We start from the raw sequence: 27,165 nt of genomic DNA, 5'->3' as shown, positions 1-27,165 counted from the left end.
TCCTCACACGAAAATACAACTTTGTACACTTTTGGATCTTAAATGCAAACGCAAAGATCGAAAAGCTAAATTAGGCTATAAACGGACTACACTGCCTTCAGGGCGCGCACCTGTGACGTCAGCACCACCCTGCTGCAGATAACTTATCAAGCTTATTTTTAGAAATAATGTCCATGAGATCCAAAGAGTTAATCCCTCTGTTTATTATATTATAATCCACGCTATATATTATAAACAAATAACTACGCAAACACACCTAGACTACGTGCATTTTGGATGCGTTTTTATGCGGGAAATACATTTGTTTTGCTTTACGGTTGTTGTAAAAGTTTTAAAACTGTACGTGTTAATGTGCCTACATAGTATTATCATCAGATATATTTAAATAAGTGTATTGCTTGCGTGCACACAGCCTTAACAGATGACAGAAATGAGGCATGAGGGACAAGTCTATGTGCCTGCAAGTTCCATACGGATAGAAAACAACATTCAATATTATTTTTATGCCACGAAGTACAGCGAAAAGCAGTCTATACAGACACATATGCTTTACATTCTACGGAGGAGTGTAAATAATGCAGTTATGACCGAGTTAAATGTGTTCAGATGAAGAAAAAAAAACAGACGAAAAATCAATTGATCACGTGAAAATGACAGTTAATATGCGTGCATTTATACACATTTATTCACACGTTTGCATTACTGAGAGCAGGAAAGAGACAGGCTGCACTGGTAAGCAGTATCTTCATAATATTCATTCATTCATTTTCTTATCAGCTTAGTCCCTTTATTAATCCGGGGTCGCCACAGAGGAATGAACCATCAATTTATCCAGCAAGTTTTTTACGCAGCAGATGCCATTCCAGCCGCAACCCATCTCTGGGAAACATCCACACACACACACACACTCATACATAATAGACAATTTAGCCTACCCAATTCACCTGTACCGCATGTCTTTGGACGATGGGGGAAACCGGAGCACCCGGAGGAAACCCATGCGAAGGCAGGGAGAACATGCAAACTCCACACAGAAACGCCAACTGAGCCGAGGTTCGAACCAGCAACCCAGCGACCTTCTTGCTGTGAGGCGACAGCACTACCTACTGCGCCACTGCGTCGCCTTCCTCATAATATTGTTTATCTAAAATAAATGATCAACAAATGAATCTGTCTTGACGATCTTTACATGTGAAGGGATTATCTACACACAATATAAAATACTAACAAACTATAAAATACTATTCATGAAAACACTTAAATAACAGACAAATCCAAATGCCCAACACAAGCGAGCTGCGCTCCAGACCAGATCAGCATGATGACGCATGTCTCCGACATCGCCTGTAGTCCCATTTAGCAACCTAACAGCAACCGTCTTTTTAAAGAAGCGTAACCCATTTAATAAATCAGGAGTGTGCTGTAACTGATGTGTTTTTTGTCGTAGAACAAAACGTGAAAGTATCTTGAGTTTGTGTTAGCCACAGACCTTATTCAAGCAACATTACTGAAACCCCATTCAAAAAATCCATTGACTTTGGGACGAGGGAACTGCTAAAATGCTAACTTGCTTTCGGGTTTTTGCATACAAATTGACGTCAAAGTTCCTCCACTCTATCATGGAGCCAGGACTAGCGGTGATGAAATGCAGTTCCACTTACTTCCGTATTTGCTTCGCGAGGAAGAGCGGGAGGTTGCCGCTTGTGACCAACTCAATACCCTGCTGTAAAATCCAGCTTAAACCAGTCTAGGCTGGTTGGCTGGTTTTAGCTGGTCGGCCAGGCTGGTTTTAGAGGGGTTGTGGCCACTTCCAGGCTGGTTTCCAGCCATTTACAGCTTCTTAGCTGGTCAGGCTGGAAAATGACCAGCCAAATCCAGCTAAAACCAGCTTGACCAGCCTGGTTTAAGCTGGATATAGCTGGTTTTGGCTGGACTCCCAGCTTGGCTAGGCTGGTCAAGCTGGTTTTAGCTGGTCATCTCCCAGTCTGACCAGCTAAGACCAGGCTGGAAATGGCTGGAAACCAGCCTGGAAGTGGCCAAAACCCCTCTAAAACCAGCCTGGTTGACCAGCTAAAACCAGCCAACCAGCTTAGGCTGGTTTAAGCTGGATTTTTCAGCAGGGAACTACGCGCTCTGTGCATTCTATCAAACTGTATAGACAAAAAAACCGAAAATAAACACACTTAGTCTTTATAATATGAATGAGTTATTGAAATATAAATTGTAATTGAAATATAGTAATGCTTTTTGGTAACAGGGAGGTGTTAATTAAGTGTAAATAAGCTTCTTACTGTACAATAAATGTTGATCAATACATATTCACTGAAAATAGGGAATCCAAGCTGTCAAATGGTGTTCAGTGTTCAGTGGTGTCGGGAGGCAGGTCCACAGAGATCTATCCAAATCACTGTAGCCGTACACACTGCATGCAAAATAGTGCATTACCAGAAAAACCACTTCATCTTACATCACACGTCTCGTGCTTTGCATTTGGCTTTTTGTATTCTTGGGATCATGAAATAAATGAAAATCATTTGGTGTCTGCTGGTTTTATTTGGTCTAAGCAAATCACACTTTGGTGTATATATCTTCATCTGATGGCTTATTTCAATCCGTACTAATCCAAACTCCAGAAATAAAAGCTGGCATATATCTTATAGCGTTCCGACTCTAAACTATCTTCTCATGGATGTAGTTTTGCGCTCAAGACCACAGGTAAGTAAGATGTAGTGGTAAAATAGTAACGTTGCAGCCGTTTTCGGTGGTTTACAGGATTATTATACATGTGTTGTTTGTGTCGTTTCAGGCTGCTGGATTCCCAGCGAGTCTTCAGCTCTGTGTTTGCACCTTTCTAGTCTTTCAAAGTAAGAAATTTTGATGAAGTTCATGCAGTTTTATACCGTCTGTTTAGTCAAATATTTCAGTATAGGAGGTAAATGATTGTTCACATTGATATTATTTAATGTCACTCATACATTGCACTCTCAGAAATAAAGGTACGGAAGCTGTCACTGGGGTGGTACCTTATTAAAAGGTACACGTTTGTACTTGAAGGGTCCATATTGGTACCTTAAAAGTAAATATTAGTACCTAAACATTTTAAGTGGAACACTTTTGTACTTTTTAGGCATTAATATGTACGCGTGAGGTATTAATATGGATCATTTAGATACAAATTTGTACCTTTTTAAAAGGTACCACCCCAGTGACAGCTCACGTACCTTTATTTCCGAGAGTAGTATACTGTTAATTTACTGGTTAAATCATCCTCAAAGGGTAGTTGTTAATGAAATGTTGTCTAAAACAATGATTGTCAATACAGGAGTTCCACAAGGAAGCATTTTATCACCCTTACTTTTTTCTCTTTACAAAAATGAACTTAAAATCCAGGATTTTGGTTTTAAGTTGTTTAAATAGAAACAAAAGGAGAAACCTTTTACTATAATTATATAAATTTGCTTCAAAATTGGTGTGAAAGCACCTCTGGTCCTTGAGGGACATGAAATAGCAGCCTGATCTCACGAGAAAACTTAAGTATTTTACCTTTTGCTAGTTTAGTGGCTAATTCGTACGAGTTCCATCGTACGAAATTGTACGATTTGAAAAAGGAGGTGTGGCACCTAACCCCACCCCTAAACTCAACCGTCACTGGGGGATGAGCAAGTCGTACTAAATTGTACGAATTAGATTGTACGAATTCATACGAATTAGCCGCTAAATGAAAAAGTCACGAATTGCCGTGAGATTGTTGCATTACACACATAACAGAAAAAACCGGGCAACACAAATACATTCAACGTTATCACATACAGTTGAAGTCAGAATTATTAGTCCCCCTGTTTATTTTTTCCGTTTTCTGTTTAACAGAGAGCTGATTTCTTCCACACATTTCTAAACATAATAGTTTTAATAACTCATTTCTAATAAGTGATTTGTTTTAACTTTGCCATGATGAAAGTACATAATATTTGACTAGATGACGGTTGGGTTTAGGGGTGGGGTTAGGTGCCACACCTCCTTTTTAAAATCGTACAATTTCGTACAACTGAAGTTTTCTCGTGAGATCAGGCTGTGTAATGTGAACGCTGATGTGTTTGTGTGGTGAAGCCAAAGATAAATTTCCACTTGTGGACGATAAAGAAAGTAAATAAAAATTCTGGGATCAGTAAGATTTTTTTTATCATCGTTACTTCAGTTTTGAAGGTTACATGATCATTCAGAAAGCATTATCATATGGTGAAAAATTCCGGTATCATGTTATTTTGATAGTTCCTATATTGCATTTTGTTGAATTTAAGTTACATTGCATCTACATGCCAACCAATTCTCATTAGATTATAAGTAGACTGTTAGGTTATGGTTAGTGTAAGTTGACATGTACTTGCAAAGTTTCTTATAGTCAGTTAAATGTCTGTTGAAGGAGCAGTATCAACAGATATCAAGCAGACAGTCCACAAATACCTAAATAAGATGTAATTGCAATGCAACTTTTAGTTAACAAAATGTACAATAGGGACCATCAATATAAAGGGTTGACTAAATTCCCTTTAAACCAGAACAGGTTTTTAACCTTTTAATATTTTAAATTACAATCTTATTTTTGCAGCTCTCCAAATGAAATCCGCAGAGCCCTTTAACTGCTCTGAAGGGACGACAGATGCTTTTCTAACAGACGTGAAGGACAGAATCTACGGTAAAACTGAAATACGGCCAGTCGTTCACCTGCGAACTCCCACCAACATCAGCGTGAGCTTCACTCTGTATGGGATATTAGATGTGGTACGTCACAATTCTCAATTATAGATGAACAAAATCGTATTTATTATGTTATGATGCTCAACCATTTGCAGCCAGGACACTGTGGTCATCTTGCATCCCAAATACATTAAAAATTCAGGCTGTGAAACAGCAACATGCATTATATATAAAACAATTGAGGCGGCAAAGTGGCTTAGTGGTTAGTACGGTCACCTCAGAGCAATAAGGTTGCTGGTACGAGTTCCGACTGGGTCAGTTGGCATTTCTGTGGGGAGTTTGCATGTTCTCCCCGTGTTGGTGTGGGTTTGCTCTAGGTGCTCCAATTTTCCCCACAGTCTAGTGATGGGAAGTTCGGATCATTTTACTGACTCGGATCTTTGAGTCTCGTTCATCAAGACGAACAAATCTTTTTTCGAGTCATTTCGTTTATTTGGTTCAATTTGCCAAAATATTATTAAAATGTTACGAATTGCTTCCAAACACATCTACAACTAGCCCAAAAGGTTGATCACAAAACAAATAAGTCGTGAATAGAATATAAGAAGGAGAAAATAATAATTCAATGTTTACCTGCTCTTTTGTCTATGAAGGTATTGTTCCCACATAGCAAAATTTCTCTGGCCCAGCTGTGGCCCACACAATCAGGTTTTGCTTGGCCCACATGCCGCAGTGAATTACGGTACATGACTGGACCAAATCTGGCTTCCAGACAAGGGCCAAACACAGACCATATCTGGGCCAAGTCTCAGCCAAGTTAATAACTCTTAACTGGGCCTGAACTGGACCAGATAGGTTGGTGTGTCATGATTGCAATGAAATTGATAAACCATGGAGTGATGCACTTTAGGCACACTATGGGCATGATTTTTCTCAAAGTGACCTGATTGGTAGATTTTTTTTTCTTTATTCACAAATGATTTTAGTGTATTTTAAATGTGGGTCAAGACTGGCCAAACTCACATGGCCCACTTATCAAATTTTTAAATCTGGGCCAAATACTACATTTTTCGTCTGGCCCAAATCTTGTGTGCCGCCTTAAAGACGGTGCCACCTCTGCCAAACCCGGGCCATGTTTGGCTCACATGCTGTATGCCAGTGCCGGATGAATGCCTGCTGTGCCAGCTTTATGCCAAATCTGGGCCAGAATTCTTTGCTACTAGGGATTGTCTCTTTGCTCAGCTCACCTCTTCATGTCTTCAAATGTCAGTGGTTCGTTCACGTTACACTGACAGTCACATAATCTTAACCAATGTACACAGTCTGAGCCGATAGGAGCCATGATAATTAGTTCACCTTTCAACTCAATTCTTTTTCCGGCTCTAATTATCTGATTGGCCCATGAGGAACGAATGACTTAAATCTGATAGAGGACTCGAGAGATGAACGGATCAATTCTTTTTCCGGCAATTCCTTTTTTTTAAATGCATATGGTTGGCCCGTGATAAACAAATGACCCGATAGAGGCAGTGTTGCCAACTTAGCAACAAATCTAGCAGCCTCTCCCACCTGCAACCTCACCCCTCTGCGTACCGACAGCATATGATTTAGCACCGACAGTGTGAAGGTGTTTCCCCTTGTACAGTCAAACCGATCTGCTTCTCGTTTATTTTAACAATTTCATTTGACTGTTTATTCTTTTCTTGCTCACAATCACAGATATTTTAAGTGACAGTTTCGGAACTTGTCTGAGTTTATTACACCTGAGAGATTACTGCAAACTCACTACACATCTATACTGATATATTGCGTTCAAACAGCAATAAATTTAGTTAAATTGACATGCTTACATAAAGCGTAGTGCTAGTATAAACACCCCTTTATTGACCATAGGCTGTTAAACAAACAGAAATGGTAGAACGTGATAACGTCAGTAATATGCAAATTAACGCATGATGTAATCTAGTGACTTTTCGGGCAGAGCTTAGCGCCTTTTCGAGGAAAATAGTTGGCAACAGTGGTTAGAGGACTCGAGAGATGAACGGATCAATTCATTTCCCAGCTCTAAACCAAGTGTGCCGCAAGCCTGCGTTTGAGTGAAGGTCTCGGCTGTTAGATCGCCCCCTGGGAGCTGGCTGCAGTACAAGTCATAAAGCCCGCCTCTTTCGTGTTAATGAAGGAGACTTGAGCCCAAATAAAAAAAAATTATTACACTTGCAATAAAATGTCCCGAAAGATGGTTCTGGTCGATTAAGGCACTGGTTATTGTGCTGAAATAGGTGCAGATCTTCATTTTTGTAAACAGTTTGTTTTTAGCAGTAATTTAATGCTGGGCGTGTCATCGTGATTGACAGCTGTGATTGACAGTTTCTCAAAGCAGCGCGTCTGAGCTTCGGCAGGAGACTGAAGTGTTATTATTCGATTTCTGTGTTATTTTACTATGACAACATGAGTTCAGCAGTAAACTACAGTTTCTGACATACATGCTCCTGGTGGAACACTGTTTATTCGCTAAGGTCAGGGCTTTTTTCGGGCTTTATTAGTTTGCTGATACACGCCTAACCACCCAGATAGCAAAATACACTTGGGCCAGTTCCGGCTAGATTCTCGCCTGCCGGAGACTTACCCCTCAGACTGACTACCTCTGCTGGACCTACTCTGGATGCCTGGACTCACTGCCCGATTCCAGCCCGAGTCAATCGAGCCAGATGCGGTGGCCGAGCGAGCCGGCGCTGCCGCATGCGAGCCGGAATCAGCCCGCGACGCCGCGAGTAGGTTATGCGCTGCGGCCCGGAGCTGGCGTGATTGAATATATAAAACCCTCATATTTGTTAACGTTATTACATCCATTTGTGTTGATATGACAGCAAACGCATGCTGAGAAGTTCGGGGGGCGTGGTTGATTTTACATAAAGCGTTTGGTTGGAAGCTCGACTCTGCTCATTTTCGCGGCTCCTCCTCTGGCTCCATCAGGCAGTCCTTCTGCGCATGTCAAGGCTCCAATTTCAGCAGTCTTTTGCGACAGTTTGTGCCCGTCAAGCAGGCGTTTTGCCCTCAAGGCATTCAATGGGAAAAGGGGCTGTCGCGTCGTCCATATTTTTTTACAGTCATTGCTCTAAACGCATGGCATCTGCCTTTCCGCGATGAACGACTCAAAAGACTTGAAATGAACGAATGTGCGCACGCGCGGATCAACGAATCATTCCCTGAGAGGACTCGTAATTCCCGAGTCATATTGAAGATTTGTTCAAAATGAACGAATCGTTCATAAACAACCCATCACTACCACAGTCCAAAGATATGTGGTACAGGTAAATTGGATTAACTAAATTGGCCGTAGTGTATGGGTGTGTATGGGTGTTTTCCAGTACTGGGTTGCGGCTGGATGAGCATTCGCTGTGTAAAACATATTCTGGAATAGTTGGAACTTCATTGCACTGTGGCAACCCCTGATATATGAGACTAAGCCAAAGGAAAATGAATGAATGAATCTCGTCTTTGAGTCTTGCACAACTGTACTGATAAATATTTGGTGAATAACTATTACTTAATTATGTATGTTGGGATTTCATTCTTTCAGGATGAAAAAGCACAGAAACTGGACACGTTTCTTTGGGTGAATTTGGTAAGTCCAAAAGATTTCCATTATGTCTGGTTATTGATTGAAAACGTGTATATTTAGCAGATGCACAATGCACTGTGAAATGCCATGTAATAAAATCAAAACTAAGTTCAAAGCAAAGTTTAAAGACATTAAATGAAGAATTTCTTTACAATCAATGTTTTGTTGTCGATCCAAGTTGTAAAAGCAACAAATAATAACTTGACTTCTAGTTGATCATTTGGAAAAGTGGCAGAAGGTGGATTTTTCTGATGAGCTGCATCCCAATCATCACCAATACTGCAGAAGACCTACTGGAACCAGCATGGACCCAAGATTCTCACAGAAATCAGTCAAGTTTGGTTAAGAAAAAATCATGGTTTGGGGTTATATTCAGTATGATGGCGTGCGAGAGATCTGCAGAGTGGATGATCAACATCAACAGCTCGAGGTATCAAGACATTTGTGCTGCCCATTACATTACAAACCACAGGAGAGGGCAAATTCTCCAGCAGGATAGCGCTCCTGCTCATACTTCAAGTTCTTGAAAGAAGGTCAAGGTGCTCCAGGATTTGGCCAGCCCAGTCACCAGACATGAACATTATTGAGCATGACTGGGGTAAGATGAAGGAGGAGACATTGAAGATGAACACAAAGTGTCTTGATGAACTCTGGGAGTCCTGCAAGAACGCTTTCTTTGCCATTCCAGATGACTTTATTAATCAATGATTTGAGTCATGTCAGAGATGTATGGATGCAGTCCTCCAAGCTCATGATGGAGTCAGACACAATATTCATTCTGTTTCAACTGCAGCATGACTTTATATTCTATACTGGACATTATTTCTGTTCAGTGCCAAGACTTTTGTTTAAGCAAAGTCAGACCTCACTGGCCTAATGAAATCAGTCAAAATCAAGGCATGATCATATTATATTTGGGTAAAATAATGGTAATCTAGAGGCCTTTGCTTTACATATGAGCCTCTTCTGATACCAAATGATCAACTAGAACCAGTTATTATTTGTTGTTCCTAAAACTTGGATAGGCGACAAGACTTTTGACAGGTAGTGTATTCAGAATGTTTAATATTGACTGAACTAATAAACTGCAATCCAGCCAATAATATTTTTTCTCTGCAAAAAAAAAAAAAAAAACTCTTAAGTTTTTGCCTTGTTTATATTCCACATATGTAAAAAATTCTAAAATCAAGAAACATTTTCTAGACAAGCAAGTATTGTCACGTTAGGCATGATCAAAACAATAACAAAAACGGGAACAAAAGATGGCGGATTCAAGTGCAGATTTTAATATTTTAAAGTGTAGAAACAGTGAACAAAAATCCAAAAATATCAAAGTAACAAATAAACAACAAAACAAGAAACTAAGACAGATAAACATGAACTAGACTATAGCTGGATACGAGGCAAGATCAGGAACAACAACTAGGAAAAACAGACTTACTGGGTACAAGAAAGACAAGGAAGACGCGATGACAAACAGTGGTTGAATGACTGAATATATAGTCCTGGTAATCACGGAGAATGGAGACAGCTGTAGTTGTAAATCAGTGTAGATGACAGACCGGGTGTGTGCGCGAAAGAATGTATGGAAATGTAGTCTTTCCTGGGATGCTGTAGTGCCTACTAAGTCCTGGTGCACTACAGCGCCCTCAGGTGGTCACTGATGGATGTGACAGTCTTGTTTTATAAAATAATATTTTATTTCATAGTATTTCTTAACCATAACTTACCAGTACGGTAAGCAAAATAATCAAAAAGGGAAAAACAACATCATTTTGCTGACCCCATCGGCAAATTATTTTGCTTGTCTTAAGGAAAAACTCACTTAATTTTGACATTATTTCCTAAAAGACAGGATTTTGCTTGTCTAGAAAATTAGCTTCTTGATTTGAATTGTTTTGATATTTGGACTAGAAACAAGACAAAAAAAGCTGTAAGAACAGCTTTTTTGTAGTGTTTAAAGGCTGGATCAACTGAAAAAAAATAAGTTAACTTTTTTAAAATCAGTGGAAATAGCTAAATAATAAATAGCTGATGCTTGGTACCATTTTCAGTCTGTTTACTTAAGATTTTTTTAAAGTAAACCTATGTCCCTTTTTACTAGATGTAAAATAAGTCTATGATGTCCCTTGTATCTGTGTGTAAAATTTCAGCTTAAAAAACCACACAAATAATGTTTTATACCTCTCCAAAACTGACCCTTTTAGGATCCTAAATGAGCCATTTTGGTGACTGTCACTTTAAACTCAAATGAGATTGTTCTCCCAGCCACATTTTGAAAAGAGGGTGGAGCTAAAACGCCTGTGTGTCAGCATAGTGGCAGATTGAAAAACAACTGCTTCTCACTCAGGGATCTCTATGCTAATAAGAGAGAGAGATCATCATTAATGGGCGTGGCTTTCCCCCTCTGATGACACGTACAAAGGCAGAATGTCAATCAAAGTGTTCCTGCAGACTGGTTTTATCAAGTCTGATTATAAAAAATAGAATTAATACATTTTTACCATTAGCAGCTGGTTATATTCACAGAGAGTTGCACCACAACTAGGCTTATACACCTTATGAAAGTGATTTTTGCGTAACAGGCCCCCTTAAAATCAATAAGTTGGCCTTTATATTGATAAATTATTAATGGTATTTTGCATTCGCAGTTCTGGAATATTGAAGGATTGAGTTGGGATCCTGATGAATGCGGAACAAATCGAATTTCACTGCCAAGGAAACAACTGTGGAGGCCTGACATTATCATTAATGAATTGTGAGTTCAAAAGTATCTGCATTCCTGAATTTTGTTATCATCTGACTATACTTGATCCACTTTTAATGCATACATGGCATAAAATACTGCAGCAAATGTACATAAACATTGGTTTATTTGGTAGATGTAGATCGCATAGACGGATGTCGTCGGAAGTCGGAAGTCGCTCGCTCTCTGTTCAAATGTCCCTTTGCAGATGTGAGTCGCTCGTAGAGTGAATGAGGCATTAAACAGCAAACTATTGCATTTTGCCGGTTTTACATGCAAACAGCAGTTTTGGGACTGAAAATGCATAAATCCATCGGGTTGCAAAGTCAAAAGTATTGGAAACGAAATTTTTGGCTATTTTGGCTGATTGTATTGGTAGTTTTCAGTCGCATGACTTGTGCAGAGACCTGGCGGGCAAGAAAACAATAGGCTGTGATAGCAGCTACACAGGAATCTCTATAGAAACGCAGCACATTCCACTCCTATTTTCGTTCATTTCAAGTTACAAATATTTCATATTTAATATATCACATATTAACAGAACAAAACAGAGATGATCACAAACTGTAAATTGTGGGAACTTGTGATCCAAATTCTCTACACACAGCTGTTTTTCAGTCATCTAAAACCCCAATGTCCCTGTCAGAGCTACAATTCGGCGATGTTTACCTCTATCTTGAGGGTATTTCTCAGCAATTTAGTCATTGGTGACGCGTTAAAGCTTGAAAGTGTTTGATTTTAGATTTAGTGTCTTTTTTACTTATATTAAGGGTGCTTTCACACCTAGACGTTTGCCCCATTAGCTCGGTTCGTTTGGTATATGTGAACACTGCAATCGTGCTCAGATCCATGGCAAAACACACCCAGCCTGAGATTGACAATGAGGTGGTCTCGGCTCAATTGAAACAAACTCTGAAGCGGATCAATTGCAGTGAAAAAGCAATACAATCCAACAAATAATAGCCATATGATCCGCTATATGAAGAGAGAGTTATGAGTAGGGCTGGATGTAATCGCTACAGCTAAATGTGCACTACATGTAGAATAAGGAAGTTAAAGTATGCTGATATACTATTGAGAGCTGTTGATTCATTCATAAATTTACCGAATAACTATCTGGTATTTTTTTTCATATTTTAGCCTATGATATTTTATTTACCCTTATGGCGTGAAGACACCCGAAAATAAATTTCATCAATTAAAAGAGCTGTCGCACAAACGTGAACATTCTTTAAAATGCAAGGGCATATTTGCATATTTGGCTACATAATTGTTGTGTAAACGTAGCTTTAGTTTGGCATTTCTGATGCGCCTGGAAAGTACTGTAGGGATGCAATTGACCCTTCGTTAAACCCTGCTCTTCTTAGTTACTGTTGCTACGCCTGTCAACCTTTCGTGCCTGGCACGGCTTTAACAATATGTATGCGCCAGTGTCAGACATTGCCAGGGATATGATGTCCATTTTGGTGAACAGGTGAGATATCCGAGAAAGCCAGACAAAAAAGGTCTGCAGTATGCGTTACAGGTGTATATTCACGACATAATAGGCAACTGATTAGAGAATAATTCAATCAAGATTGAAGCTAGCTTAGCCTAGCCGCCTCATACGCTGATCATTCAACAGCTTAGATCATGCTCAGCAGGAGAGGTGGAATTTAAAAATAATCTAATTATAACTAATTAAACTATGATTTCTCTATTTTTATCCAAAAAGCCTGAAAGGCATTGTTTTGCAATGAAAAATAGTGTTACTAACCGACGAGGAAACACGCATGACAGTGCTTCTACATAATTCATTCATAGAAAGAACAGCCAGAAAGGCGAAACTGATGGATTTGTGCTGAATATTAGCATCATTGACCCATAACAATGTACAGTAAGTTATCTACTGTCAGTGTGTTTGTGTGCTCTTTACAAATTAATGAAAAACCGCTGCGGGTGAAGTATATTGATCGCAAGGGCTCAGTTTGTGATCATATCTCGGTTTTGTTCTGTTGATTTGTAATTTCGGGCGAGGCAGTGGCGCAGTGGGTAGCACGTTCGCCTCACAGCAAGAAGGTTGCTGGGTCGCTGGTTTGAACCTCGGCTCATTTGGCGTGTCTGTGTCGAGTTTGCATGTTCTCCCTGCCTTCGCGTGGGTTTCCTCCGGGTGCTCCAGTCCAAAGACATGCGGTACGGGTGAATTGGGTTGGCTAAATTGTCCGTAGTGTATGAGAGTGTGTGTGGATGTTTCCCAGAGATGGGTTGGGGCTGGAAGGGCATCCGCTGCGTAAAAACCTGCTGGATAAGTTGGCGGTTCATTATGCTGTGGCGACCCCAGATTAATAAAGAGACTAAGCCGACAAGAAAATGAATGAATGAATGATTTGTAATTTTAAATATTCGTAGCTTGAAACAGCTGGAAATATAAAGTTCAGTAAAGTTAGCAACAGATTTGCAGATTCGTATTTGCTAGATCAATAACTCGTGTAATTATGACCTATTCGCAATTAGTATGACTATGGCGAAGGCTTAAACGGAGCATTAATCATAATATCGAGCGGAAAAAAAGAAAAAGACAGCTGTGAAACATAACCTGCTTTGTTGTTTTGTAGGAAACACAGTTTAGATCTGTTTAGGGTCAGAGGTGTGTGAGTTATTGCCATCGTTCGGTCACTGACGGAATATCAAAACAAAGCCAACTTAACTCCGCTCCTTGAGCGCCCCGCACAGAGCTTGATCCACGCTGGGATTTCTCCTCTTGGGTTTTTGGTTTCGAAAAGGGAAAAAATTCCACCACCCTGTCCAAACTTTAATTATACCAGTATCAGATTTGCAAAATCCATATGCGCAACGCTTTGGTCTGTTTCCCTTGCTCAAAAGCTTGACAGAGCCCCTGCGCGTAGCTATGGTTGCTAAGCCACGATTGGTTGATGGCGGTTTTTGGGTGTGGCTTAGCAAAGGGTCAGTTGTAACCTTGTCAGTCCTACGCCACCTAACATGCTCCAAGCTGGGATCGAACCTGCAACTCTCAGCATGGGAATTTATTTCTCAAACAAGGAGGCTAAAGACTATGGCTTCTAGCATCTGTCGTTCAAGCACCTTTTCAGGTTCAGAGGAGTGAGGTTTACCTACAAAGCACTTCACTAGCTGGCCTCGGTTACACTCACTACCCTAAACCTCACTCCCATCCGGGTCATGGCACCAATGTAACCCCGCCAGCCCTATGCCACCCAATCTGTTCCAAGCTGGGATTGAACCAGCAACTCTCCGCATGAGTGTCGGGTTGCTAAAACAAGGAGGCTTAAGACCATGGCCTCTAGCATCTATTGCTAGAGCACCTTTTCAGGTTCAGAGGAGTGAGGTTTATCTACACAGCACTTCACTAGCTGGCCTCTGTTACACTTAATCCCCTAAACCTCAATCTGGTTCACGGCACCAATGTAACTCTGCCAGTACTATGACACCTAACTTGGATTGAGACAGCAACTCTCCCCATGACAGTCCGTTGCTCTAACAATTTATGGAGTGGATCAGAAATGTATGATTATGTTCTATAAGGCTGTGTTTGAGAGTGTGATAAGGTACGGTATCACAGCTTGGTTCGCCAACTTGTCTGTGCAGCTAAGATCTAAAATAGCTCGTTTAATTCACACGACCTGGAAAATTATAGGTGTATCAGAGCTGATGTGCAGGATATGTATGAACAGGAGGCATTAAGGTGTGCTAAACAAATTGTTTGTGACGTATCACATGTTCTGCACAAGGAATACGAGTTGTTACCCTCGGGGAAAAGATTCAGAGTACCTTGCTGTAGATTAAACAGAAATAAAAGTTATTTTTATCCTACGAGCATTAAGCTATTAAATAATAGTGGTGGCTTAGATTGAGAGTATCAGTTATTTATTTATTTGTATATGGAGTGAGGCTTGTAACTTTTATTGAATTACCTATTTGTGTTTTGTATGTTGCATTGTTTTGTCCATGTTTGTGATGACTGCAGCTGAGGGCAAGAGCCCAAGACTAATTTCCCTAACAGGGACAATAAAGTTTTACCTTACCTTACCTTACAAGGAGGCTAAAGACCAACATCTGTCACTAGAGCACCTTTCAGGTTCAGAGGAGTGAGGTTTACCTACACAGCACTTCACTAGCTAGCCTCTGTTACACAATGATGTAAAAATTTTGACAGATTCTAATAATAGTTACTATTTATTTAAAGGTGAATAACTTACATATAGGTCAATACATTTCTGATCCTATTTACAAATACCAAAAGCCAACAAATAAAGAGGGATATTAAAGAATTGTGTCACTTTAATTGCAGAAATCTCCAAGGAACATCCAGATATTTGTGTTTCCATTACATAATTTACAACTTGCACTTCGAAAATCACCTGCATTGCTTCTAGCATATCCTTTCTTAAGTGCTGTATGTCAGTAAAAACCCACATGGCCAGCAGAAAGCATCAACGGTGGATCAAGCTGCAGAAATCATGCATGACGTATTCATTGCTAATATAAAGAGTATAACACTTATCTCTAACATGTACCTCTCTTTTTATTCTGAAGCATTGATGATAACAAAGTCCCTGAAACATATTACCTCTACGTCACAAATACCGGTCACGTAATAGATGACCAACCCTTTCATGTCATCAGTTCCTGTAACCTGGACATCTACACCTTTCCGTTTGACATTCAGAACTGCACATTCACCTTTAATTCATACCTGCACACTGGTGAGTTGGCTTGACTGATGCCGAGTTCACACTGCATGATTGTTGCACCGATTTCTATTCGGCAACACTTTTGGTGAAATCGCAGACAAAAGCATGATATTTGAGGCTAATTAGTGCTCATTCATGTGACCGACAGTCATGCAGAGTAAATTATCAAAGAGCCAATTAGAAATTTGAGTTCTGAGTTATGATACAGAGCAATATTTAGGGAAGAGTTAACTTCCCGATATACTTCTATACTTTAAACTACATTTTTGGGGGTGTTAGGGCTGAAGACTTTAGCCTAAATTAAGTTATCAGTTTGGTTTGGCAGTTCAAAACAGCTTACCAAAGCTCAAAGGGGTTTAGAAGCTAACTTTTTAAGGAAGATGTTTTTTTTTTTTGGCTCCTAAGTAGAGATCTGCGCGGAACTAAATTCTGAATCCCGCTCCCGCCCGCCAGGTTTTAGCCCGAACCCGACCGCTCCCGCTTATATTAAGAATTTATTGTCTCGCTGCCCGACCCGCCCCGTTTTCTGGCCGCCGCGCCCGATCCCGCTAAAGAGCGGGGGGAGAACAAAACCGAAAATCCCCCAGCTATACAGTCCAGACAGCCAAGCTGTCTGTATAAACACACACACACACACACAGCACCAAGCACACACACACAGACAAATCTCTCTCTCTCATACGCGCGCGCGTGCACTAACACACACACAAGCACCATGCAGACACACAGGCGTTTGCTGTTACATCAACTCAAAGGCTTGTAATACCATGTATCAAGTACCAATGTAATACCAAAAGGTTTTATATAAAGGTATATAAATACTGAGTCGCGCCAGCTCCGGGCCGCAGCGCACATTACTCTCGGACCGATTCCAGCGCGGATGCGGCAGCGTCGGCTCGCTTACGGCCGCCGCATCTGGCCCGATTGATTCGGGCTGGAATCGGGCAGTGAGTCCACAAACATCCGGAGTCCGGCAGCCGGAGCCGGGCTAAGTGGTAAGTCTCGGGCAGGCGAGAATCTAGCCGGAACTGGCCCGAGTGTATTTTGCTATCTGGGAAAGCTCTCTCTCTCTCTCATTCGGGCGCGCGCGCACTAACACACACACAAGCACCAAGCACACACAAAAGCAAAGCTCGCTCTCTCGCTTCCCTCTCTCTCTCTCACTCACTCTCTCATTCGCATAGCAATATCCGCGATATTGCTAGACAGCCCGCTCCCGTCCCAAATTAAACCCGTTACCGACCGCTCCCCGCGATTTATTCAGAAATTTATTCCCGCACCGCAGAAATCTGGTCGGGTCCTGCGGCGCGGGAATGCAGACCTCTACTACTAAGCACCTTTGAGCTATGTTTAATTTTTTATTACACATATTTAGGTTTTAGTTATGATACTCCCAACATAAATTTACAGAAATCCGCAGATTTTTACTAAAATTCTCAGAAATAGCAAAAAACGCCCGCATAAGCCTCAAATTTTACATGCCAAGAAAATTGCATGATTATTCCAGTAATTGTTTTGGTGAATATGTAAAAGTGGATTATTTTGCAAACATTATCATGTAAACATGAATGTTACTAAAACACATCATTGTACCAAGCAGGCACAGGACATCAACATCATATCAGATTGACATTGTACGCCAACGTCGTAGGATGTTGCATTTTGTTTGGAAATGAAAATTGGGTTGACGTCAAAACCCAAGGTCAGGCTGACATCAGTGTCCAACGTCGGACACACGCTATTTTGGTTACTTTCCACCGCAACCTAAAAACAACCATGTCCAACGCCTAATCATATTACAGCTTGATGTTGACGTTACCACTATGACGTCTATCAGACGTTGGATTTTGGTTGCCATACCTGATGAATAAATGTTAGTATTTGACATCAATATGACGTTGGTTTAAGATGATGGCCCGACGTTGGGTTTTGGTCACTTTCCAACACAACCTAAAATCAACAAAAGATCAACGCCATTTAACATCATTATTGGATATTAAAATAACGTCCTTAGCATTGTGTGTCTGCTGGGTAGTCTAGACGTAGCCTTGCATAACCAATTATAGTTATATTTGTAATAAATAAAGAATCCCAAATTATGTAATTCCTATAGTCCTCTTTCTTGCTAAATTTAGATGCCTGAAATCTGCCTGCGATTATTTTTGTAGTAAAGTCATGCATTGTGTAACCTCCAGTCACCGATTCAACGCAACGCTACACCAGATGAACACGAGTGTGAACAGACAACTTTTGAAAATCATGCAGTGTGAACTTAGCATAAAGGGTAACAAGATTCGACTTTTGCTCCATTTTTTGACCCCGTTAATTCTCATTTGTTGGCATTATCTACAGTGCTGGACGTTCAGTTGTCCTTTGCTAAACCAGTGGAGGAAGTACTCAGTGATTCTTATCAAGCAATGGCTACCCAAGGAGAGTGGGAACTGGTCAACATGCACGCCGAGAAACCCATAATACCTCCCCAGGACTGGAACAAAACACAGGACATGCTTGTTTACTATGTATTACCATTTTAACGCAATTACAGTACAAAAAAGTAGTCACACTTTAATATAAAGTTCACTATTAATAAACCATTACCTACGACTTTTGCAATCAATAACGTATAATATGGTGTTTATTATGTTAGTACAATTAGGTTTAGGTATTGGGTAGGATTAGAGATATAGAATATTTATATTTATATTTAGTCATTTAGCAGACGCTTTTATCCAAAGCGACTTACAAATGAGGACAAGGAAGCAATTTACACAACTATAAGAACAGCAATGAATAAGTGCTGTAGGCAAGTTTCAGGTCTGTAAAGTGTAAGAAGCAAAACATTGGTAATTTAAAAAAAAAAATTTTGTGATACAGTTAGCAGAGGCAATTGCAGATTAGCAAGGGAAGTGGGGACTAAATAGTTGAGTTTTTAGTCGTTTCTTGAAAACAGCGAGTGACTCTGCCGTTCTGATGCAGTTAGGGAGTTCATTCCACCAACTGGGCAGATTGAACGCGAGAGTTTGGGAAAGTGATTTCTTCCCTCTTTGGGATGGAACCACGAGGCGACGTTCATTCACAGAACCAAGTTTCTGGAGGGCACATAAATCTGCAGAAGTGAGAGCAGATAAGAGATAGAATATTCATTCATTCATTTTCCTTCGGCTTAGTCTCGGATTTATCAGGGGTCGCCAAAGTGGAATGAACCATCGGTGTAGAATATAACCTAGCATGGTATGTACTTTATAAGTACTTCAAATTAAGCCAATGGATTAATAATTGACATACTATTAGTAACTTGTTAATAGTGAGAATTGGCCTCTATACTGAAGTGTTACCAAAAATAGTACTAAAATAAATACACCTAGCATATTCTCATGGGATTTTTGCAGAACTGCAGTCAGTTCAGTTCATATTAACCCTACAATATCATTTGTACATTTTCATACAATCCTCTTGCCACTGAAGGTAGAGAGAATTTACTATGCAGACCAACAGAAAATGCTTAGTTTGACAGTGAGTTATATCAATAAATTACACTAAAGGAATGCACCTCATAAGTCAGGGGTTCCCAAACTTTTCAGCCCGCGACCCCCAAAATAACAATTCCAGTGACTCGCGACCCCCAATATCCTCTTAGGTGGTTATAAACAGAAACCTTGCATGCAATGACGCAGACACAACAATTAAATTTGTGTCAGTGCTTTAAATGTGCCAGAAAGTATAACCTGATGTTATAAAATCAAAATGCATCTGACGCTATTGCTGCCTTTAATATAATGTAATCACCCCAGGGGTCGCAATCCAATAGAACTGTAACTATAAGCTACTATAGTAACTATATAGTAACTATAAACGACTATTTTTATTTTCAGTATAGTTATGGATAAAATATGTTAATTCTTATGGTTTAATAAAAATAAATAGATTTTTGGAAATCACCAGGCGACCCCCCTTCATTGCCCCGCGACCCCTCGGGGGGTCCCGACCCCCACTTTGGGAACCACTGTCATAAGTCACCTTACTTGTCAAATTCCATCATGAAAGTAGATGAACAATTTGCTTAAATAATATTAGCATGATTGCTTAGCCAACATGTCTGTACATAGTCAACTGTATGTGAAATTGAACTCAATCCCAATTGAATTGAAATTATTTACATTTTTCATTTAGATCGTCCTCCGGCGTCGGGCGACTCTGTACGTGGTGAACCTCCTGATTCCCAGCTGTTTCCTCATTACTGTAGATCTCTTCAGCTTTCTTCTACCTCCTAAAAATGTGGATCGATCAACCTTCAAAATGACCCTCATCCTGGGTTACACCGTGTTCCTTCTGCTAATGAACGACATGCTGCCCGTCACAGGAAACACCTTACCTCTCATAAGTTTGTATACAACTGTCATTTGCTAGATATTGTAAGCTGTTACTTGTAACTGTGTTAAATATTTTATACTCTGATCAGCCACGACATTCCCAAAATAGATCTGACGTGTTGAGGCATGACGTGTAGGTTTACTAAATCCTAAAGCTGTTATGTGGTTTTGCAAATTGCAAGGTGGGATTTTTATAGATTGGGCCTGTTGGTATAAATCAGGAGTGTCCAATTCTGCTGCCAAAAAGCCAACTAGGGTTCTAACCAGCTTCAACAGAATGTGATTTACCTATTGTCAGGGCCGGCGTAAGCTAAACTGGCACTCTAGGTGAACGTCGATCACGCCGCCCTCAACCCGAAAGTGAAAAAGAAAGTGACCAGTTTGCGGATGAAAGTGAGGACCGGGAGGGAGGGGGTGGGTGTCGCAGATTAAAGTGAGGACCGGGGGGGTCGCGGACGCCACCCTCACTATTCAGCTGCCCTAGGCGGCCACCTAGGTCGCCTCTATCAACACGCCGCCCTGCCTATTGTGAATGACAGGTTTTGACAACAGATGCTTATACCCCCACAGAAATTATGTGCCAGATTACACACCAGCTTATTGTTGGAGAAGAACACCTAGGGATTTTTAATAAACATTTCAATGTTAAAGTCTCATTCGAAGGACAGTGCTCTCTGGCAGTATAGTTGCCCCTTTATACTCAGGCAATGGGACTTGCAGAAACCACATGAAGAACATCCATTTCTCCAATTTAAAGTCTCATTGAAATTCTTAGTGTGTACTCACACTATGTACAGTTGCCGTGAACCGGGCCAAAGCACGCTTGTCCCCCGTCTGACTCACATTACATTCGGGCCTGGGCACGCTACGTCATCAATGATGTGCTGTTCAGTAAGCGCTTTCGCTCAGCACAGTGGAGATTTCTTTAGTTATATTGCTTTAGTCGTTGGATATGCGGTGACACGCAGTCAAATGTTTCATCGAATAGATCCGCCACTTTTGACGCTCAGAAACAATCATAAAGTCCTCGTGCTGCAGGAATTAGGAAATTTGCTGTAGATGCAACTGTAGTGCAGTGAGAGGTTTGCGTCTTTAATAAACTACGACAGTTTGCGTTCATTGAACAGTAAGAATGATTAATTAATCCATATCCACAGTTCCTTAAAAGTCAATGGGCCTGGGCATAGTTCGGATGGCATAATGTGAGTATGTCATTAAATTCACCCATTTTTAAGTCCCATTTAAAAGACAATGTTTACTGGCAGTATAGTCGTCCCTTTATACTTGGGCAATAGGACCTATACAGACCACATGGAGAACACCCATTTCTCCAGTTTAAAATCTCCCTCAAAGTCATAAATTTACCCAATTTAAAGTCTCATTCAAAGGACAATGCTCACCGGCAGTCTAGTCTAGGCAATGGAACTTGCACAGACCACATGGAGAACACCCATTTTTTGAAGTTAAAAGTCTTATTGAAAGTCTTAAAGTCACCCATTTTAAAGTCTCATTCGAGGAACAATGTTCACTGGCAGTATAGTCACACCTTTTTACCTGGGCAATGAGACCTACTGTACATAAACCACAGGGTGAACACCTGTTTGTGACCTCAGTAGCAGCTTTCCCATTGGCGACTAAGGGTGCTTTCACACCTACACTTTTGTTTCGGAACGTGTCTCGATTGCCCAGTTAGCGCAGTTCGTTTGGCATATGTGAACAGGGCAATCACGCTCTGTTCCGCGCCAAAGTAATCGCTCCGAGATCGCTTGAATGAGGTGGTCTCGGCTCGATTGAAACGAACCCTGGTGCGGTTCGATTGCAGTGAGAAAGCGATCCGATCCGAGCGCGGTTATATCACAGTGTTTTATGGATATGTAATAGGCTTACGGCTATATGAAGAGAGAATTATGAGTAGGGCGGGAAGTTTCGCGAGTCTCCGGATGCCCGCAAACGAGTGATGATCTCATATAGAGGCATCGTCACGCACCCTTCTCACCCCTCCCCACCGCGTCTCTCCTCAGACACGTCGCGCATGCACCCTGTCAATCACCACCAAATCACCACCTCTCCTGACAGCTGAGCGGGACGCTGCAAAATAAACCCTGACACTCTGACCAATGTAAGGAGAGTTTACTCGCACGTGACTTGTTTAAGCTCTTGTGGTCCGATTAGAAACTTTGCAGTGTGAAAGCGAACCGCTCCAAGAGCAAAGAGCAACAATGTAACAATTGTAATCTCTGTTTCGGAACAACTGAATCGATTCACAGGTGTGAAAGCAGCCTAAGTTATTCCAAGTGGTGTCTCATCCAGATATTAATCAGGCTCAGTGGGCAACTATGTGATCGCTGTCTCTGACGTCTTTTGTGCCGAGCTCACACTGTACAATTTTAGCCCAGATTTTTGCTCGTCAACAGGTCAGAAGTCTGGCTGGAAGACTGGCTGGATTGTTGTGTGGACCCTTCGAATTTTCCTAACTTCCAGAAGCAGACAGAGTTGTCTACGATTGTTTTGTAGTCCTGCAATGTGTATCCTACTGTAAAAATCCATAATGCAGTATGAACACAGCAGCAACTGAACGCCTCCCTAGATAGTCTTGCAGTGTGAAAACAATGGCTATCTGACAATTATGAATACCATGTAGCGTGAGATCAGCCTTAGACTGCAGGTCTTCCTTTTATCCATTTGTCCAGTGTAGGACTGGTCCCCTGAGTGAGCCTGGTTTTTCCCAGGATTTGTTCTTCACTTTTGTCAACCAGTGGAGTTTTGTTTCCTTTACTGTAAACTCCGATTTGCTTGATCAGAGTTGGTGGAGCTGCACTTCAGTGGATTAGACAGAAATACCTTTATTAAACAGAACTAAATATAACTTGAACCACATCAGCATTCTGCAACCGCTCTGTCCTGCCTCATATAATAAAATATTCTACAGTTTAAAATATTGTAAAGCTCTTATGTTGTTATTTTTTCATCTATGTAAATCGGCTTCGAAAATACATCTAAACATGACTTTACTTGACAATTCCAGGCATACACTAATAAGATTTGAGCACCCACCCATGACCATGACCCCATTTCAGTTGCGCATCCTTGCACTAATATTGGTATGCACGGTAACTACAGCAGGAAAATCAATTTGTGATCACTAATTAGCTTATTTGACTTTAAACACATGCAAGTAAAACAAAAAAAACAGTTGCTCACTTGGTGCCTAATACTGCATATACCATGCCACTGTTAGGATATAATTTGGTTGTAATGATGTGGCTGATAAGAGTAAATTGGAGCATTAAATAATATCAAACCATTGTCATTCATTTTGCAGATGCGTTTTTCTCACTTTGCTTGGCGCTGATGGTGGCCAGTCTGCTGGAGACCATTTTTATCATTAACATTCAATATGGTTCCACTCACTATGGCCCATTACCTCAATGGGTCAGAGTGTTTTTCCTCAACCACGTCGCCAGACTTGTTTGTTTAAACAAAACACAGAGTGATCAAAATTGTGATAAAGAAGGTAAGTCTTACTATCTATGTTGAATCCTATACTGGTTATCGTAGTTCACTTTGATATAATGTTCAGTGCTTCCAGTACGATTGTTACGAATAGCAATGTGTTACTACTTTATGATTTGGTCAATTACCAGTTAATTCTAAGAAATGTATTGAATTTTATAAAGTTTTTTGTATGATCTGTACAATACGGAGTTGTCATGGATATCTATCTAGGGATGCGCCTTCATACATATTTTGATATCGTACAGATTCATGCAAATTACACCGTTATCCGTCAAAACGCAAATCTGTTCACCTTTTTCAAGTTTGTTTTCATGACTTAAATCTGTAACTGACCAAATAAAACCAAATATAGTAATTTTGTTAACCCTTGTGTGCTGTTGGAGATGTTTTCATCCACTCTGGGGGGATTTTGAGTCTTAGTTTGACCATAAGTTTCTTTGAGTTTCAGCAAATGGAATTAACTTTGCTGATAAATCCTATTTTTATGCATATTTTGGGAAAAATCAACAATACACTGTAAATTGACTACCCTTTTTGTATGTGGCTGTTTTTGCCCCATTTATTTCCATCATAATGATTATAATGCATGCACACTCTAATATGCAGTTTTTTCCCCATATAAGAGCCTCATATAAAAAACTTTGGTCCCACTTTATATTGACTGTCCTTAACTACTATGTACTTGAAAAAAAAAATTCAATGTACTTACTGTGTTTATAATATATTTGAGAACACTTGTGGTGCTTTTGAGTTAGGATAGAGGTTGGTTTATGGACAGGTTTGGTGGTATGGGTAGGTTTAAGGGTGGGTTAAGGTGTAAGGCAGTGGTCACCAAACTTGTTCCTGGAGGGCCGGTGTCCTGCACATTTTAGCTTCAACCCTAATCAAACACACCTGAACAAGCTAATCAAGCTCTTACTTGGTATACTTGAAACATCCAGGCAGGTGTGTTGAGGCAAGTTGGAGATAAACCCTGCAGGGACACCGGCCCTCCAGGACCAGGATTGGTGACCCCTGGTGTAAGGGATGGTCAACAGTGTATTTACAAATGTAATTACAGATATAATTACATACATGTATTTAATCAAGCATAAGTACACAGTAAATACATGTATTTACACAATACGTTCATTGTAACAATCTCTTAATTCTTGTGTAAGAACATATTAGTTAAGGCCACTTAATATAAAGTGGAACCAAAACTTTTTGCACAGGTCTATCCAAGAAGTTAATGCTGCAAACTGATGATCAACAGTAAAAATTACACTCTTTACCTCCTCCCAACATAAAAAACCAGCTACAATGAAGAATGCATGATTATAGGGTGTCATGGCTTTCTAATCAAACAAAACATAATTATAATGGAAGTCAATGGGGCAAAAGCAGCCCCAACACAAAGAAAGGGCAGTCAATATAAACAGTACACAAGTGTTAAACAAAAAACAAACCAAACACAATTTGACATTATTTCCTGTACCCACAGAGCTCATATTTGAGAATGAAGCCTGTGATCCTATGGTTGGAAACCCTAAGAGCAAAGAGGACATGAAGACTTGTGCTTCTCTTCAGCAGCTGAGGGAAATAACCCACGAGTTAATATCCATCCGTCAGCAGGTCGATAAACATTTTAAAACTGATGAGAGCGCAGACGAGTGGGATCTTTTGGGTCAAGTCATTGACCGACTACTTTTCGGCCTGTATATTGCCTTTCTTTCAGTTAGCTTCATCACTATTGTAATCATCTGGCTGATCTGGTACAGAAAGACCGCATCGTTGATTTGAATAAACGTGCACAATCTGAATCTATACAATAATGAGTGCTTTTATGTGTATAAACTGATTCTCTAACATTAAATGCCTTTTAATACTTCTAACGACATGTTAAACTGCTGTAAATAAGGTGGTTATTATAGCAAATGTTTGTACTTGTACTGTTTGCTACACAACAAATTAGCATAATTTAGCAAATTAGCAATTTGTTGAACAATGTATGCTTATGTTATACTTGTATTTTATCTTCTATTTGAAATACTTTTTTATTGTAACACGCAGGATAACTACTGTTGTGTTAACCCAGCTGGCACAGTACCACAACATCGTGGGATGTTGCATTTTGGTTGGAAATGAAAATCGAGTTGATGTCAGAACCCAACGTCAGTGTCCAATGTCGAACCAGTGTTGCATTTTAGTCACTTTTCAGCCCAACTTAAAAACAACCAAATATCAACATCTAATGATGTTACAGCTTGACGTTGTGTGGACGTTAACACAATGACGTCTACTAGACATTGGATCGTTGCCATACCTGACGAATAAATGTCAGTATTTCACGTCAATTGGCATAAGATGATGGCTCGACTTTAGATTTGAGGCACTTCAACGCAACCTAAAAGCAACCAAATATCAACATTATTTGACGTCGTTATTGGACACCAAAATAATGTATATTGAATTTTTGTCATCCGACATCATGTCCTAAATTAAACCTTAAATTAACATGACGTTGTGTGCCTGCTGGGAATATTGGACTCTACAAATAAAGTTTACTTTGCCTTACCTACAATTAATGTTATGTATATTATTTATAAGCAACCCAGGCTCATTCTGAGGATGTACTGCTTTCTACATTTCTGAAGTGCGCTAGATACGGCCCAGGAGGTTCGTTTTTTGTTTTCATGAATCCACCAGGGGACACTGTGTATGCTTTTTGAGACCTCAAGATTTCTCTCGCAAAGGCCATTCGCACCTGCTGTTCTCACGAAAATCCACAAGAGGCCGCTGTCAACTGACAGATCAACTGACCCAGCCTCCTCCATCCCCAAACCCAACCGATAGTATTTTAAAAAGCGCTGACTCACCAGTGCCCATCAACGTCCCTAAACTCAACCAATAGTCACCAATTGATCCGATCATCCTCTTCCCTAAACCCAACTGACAGTATTTTCAAAAGCAACCCAGAAAAAGAAAAGCCCTCGTTTGATGTTTACCACGTTTTCAGATTTTACCACATTCTCACCCTGTTATTTACTTGTTTGTTTTATTTTTTGACTTTTGTTTTTATCCTATCCACTTTCTGGAACTGTTCTTCGCCAAACGCAAAGCCCGTCGTTGAGGTCAAATCCTCTCTGCGTCTCAATTCCGCTGACGTATATGGCGAGCCACTGGACAAACTAGTGGGTGCGTTTTCAACAGGGGTGTGCTTTCAAAATGAGCCTGTGTTGTTTATATGATTGGATATAGTTAGTTAGATATAATACTATGCTCAAGCTAGTGAATTGCATACATACTTCAGATTGTATGCTGTGAGAAATAAAAATGAATGTCAATAGTCTAATGTTTGATTTCCTATTAAATGACCACTTGTTTGATATGTTATCTTATTTCATGGTCTGTTGAAAGTCTTGATTTTGATTGGATCGAAAGAGTGGAATAAAATCGTTTATACTACAGGCCTGTTAAATGCTTGATTCTAAATGGTTGATGAACATTACACACATCCCAAGTTGG

At 40.3% G+C, this 27,165-nt stretch overlaps 1 protein-coding gene across 1 annotated transcript; it reads left to right on the top strand.

Annotated features, from left to right (window-relative positions):
• Nucleotides 1-685: 685 nt before the first annotated feature.
• LOC141380242 (5-hydroxytryptamine receptor 3A-like) lies at nucleotides 686-27,106 on the top strand. Its single transcript, XM_073937618.1, has 10 exons — nucleotides 686-732; nucleotides 2,807-2,864; nucleotides 4,607-4,779; nucleotides 8,276-8,320; nucleotides 10,969-11,075; nucleotides 15,615-15,784; nucleotides 18,125-18,291; nucleotides 19,943-20,153; nucleotides 23,465-23,656; nucleotides 25,142-27,106. Exons 3-10 carry the CDS (start codon nucleotides 4,615-4,617, stop codon nucleotides 25,438-25,440), a joined length of 1,356 nt encoding a protein of 451 aa, XP_073793719.1. The 5' UTR covers nucleotides 686-732; nucleotides 2,807-2,864; nucleotides 4,607-4,614; the 3' UTR covers nucleotides 25,441-27,106.
• Nucleotides 27,107-27,165: the final 59 nt, after the last annotated feature.

Source organism: Danio rerio, chromosome 22 (assembly GCF_049306965.1).
Source record: "Danio rerio strain Tuebingen ecotype United States chromosome 22, GRCz12tu, whole genome shotgun sequence".
In the NCBI taxonomy this organism is placed as follows: domain Eukaryota; kingdom Metazoa; phylum Chordata; class Actinopteri; order Cypriniformes; family Danionidae; genus Danio; species Danio rerio.
Note: the sequence above shows the minus strand (reverse complement) of the source record. Positions and strands in the feature narration are given on the sequence as shown.

What these genes read in the sequence shown, in the direction of transcription:
- LOC141380242 (XM_073937618.1), top strand. Translation starts at nt 4,615, where the DNA reads ATGAAATCCGCAGAGCCCTTTAACTGCTCTGAAGGGACGACAGATGCT. An exon ending in TAATTCATACCTGCACACTG is followed by an intron (nt 15,785 to 18,124) that starts GTGAGTTGGCTT and finishes CATTATCTACAG; the next exon opens with TGCTGGACGTTCAGTTGTCC. An exon ending in TCAAAATTGTGATAAAGAAG is followed by an intron (nt 23,657 to 25,141) that starts GTAAGTCTTACT and finishes CTGTACCCACAG; the next exon opens with AGCTCATATTTGAGAATGAA.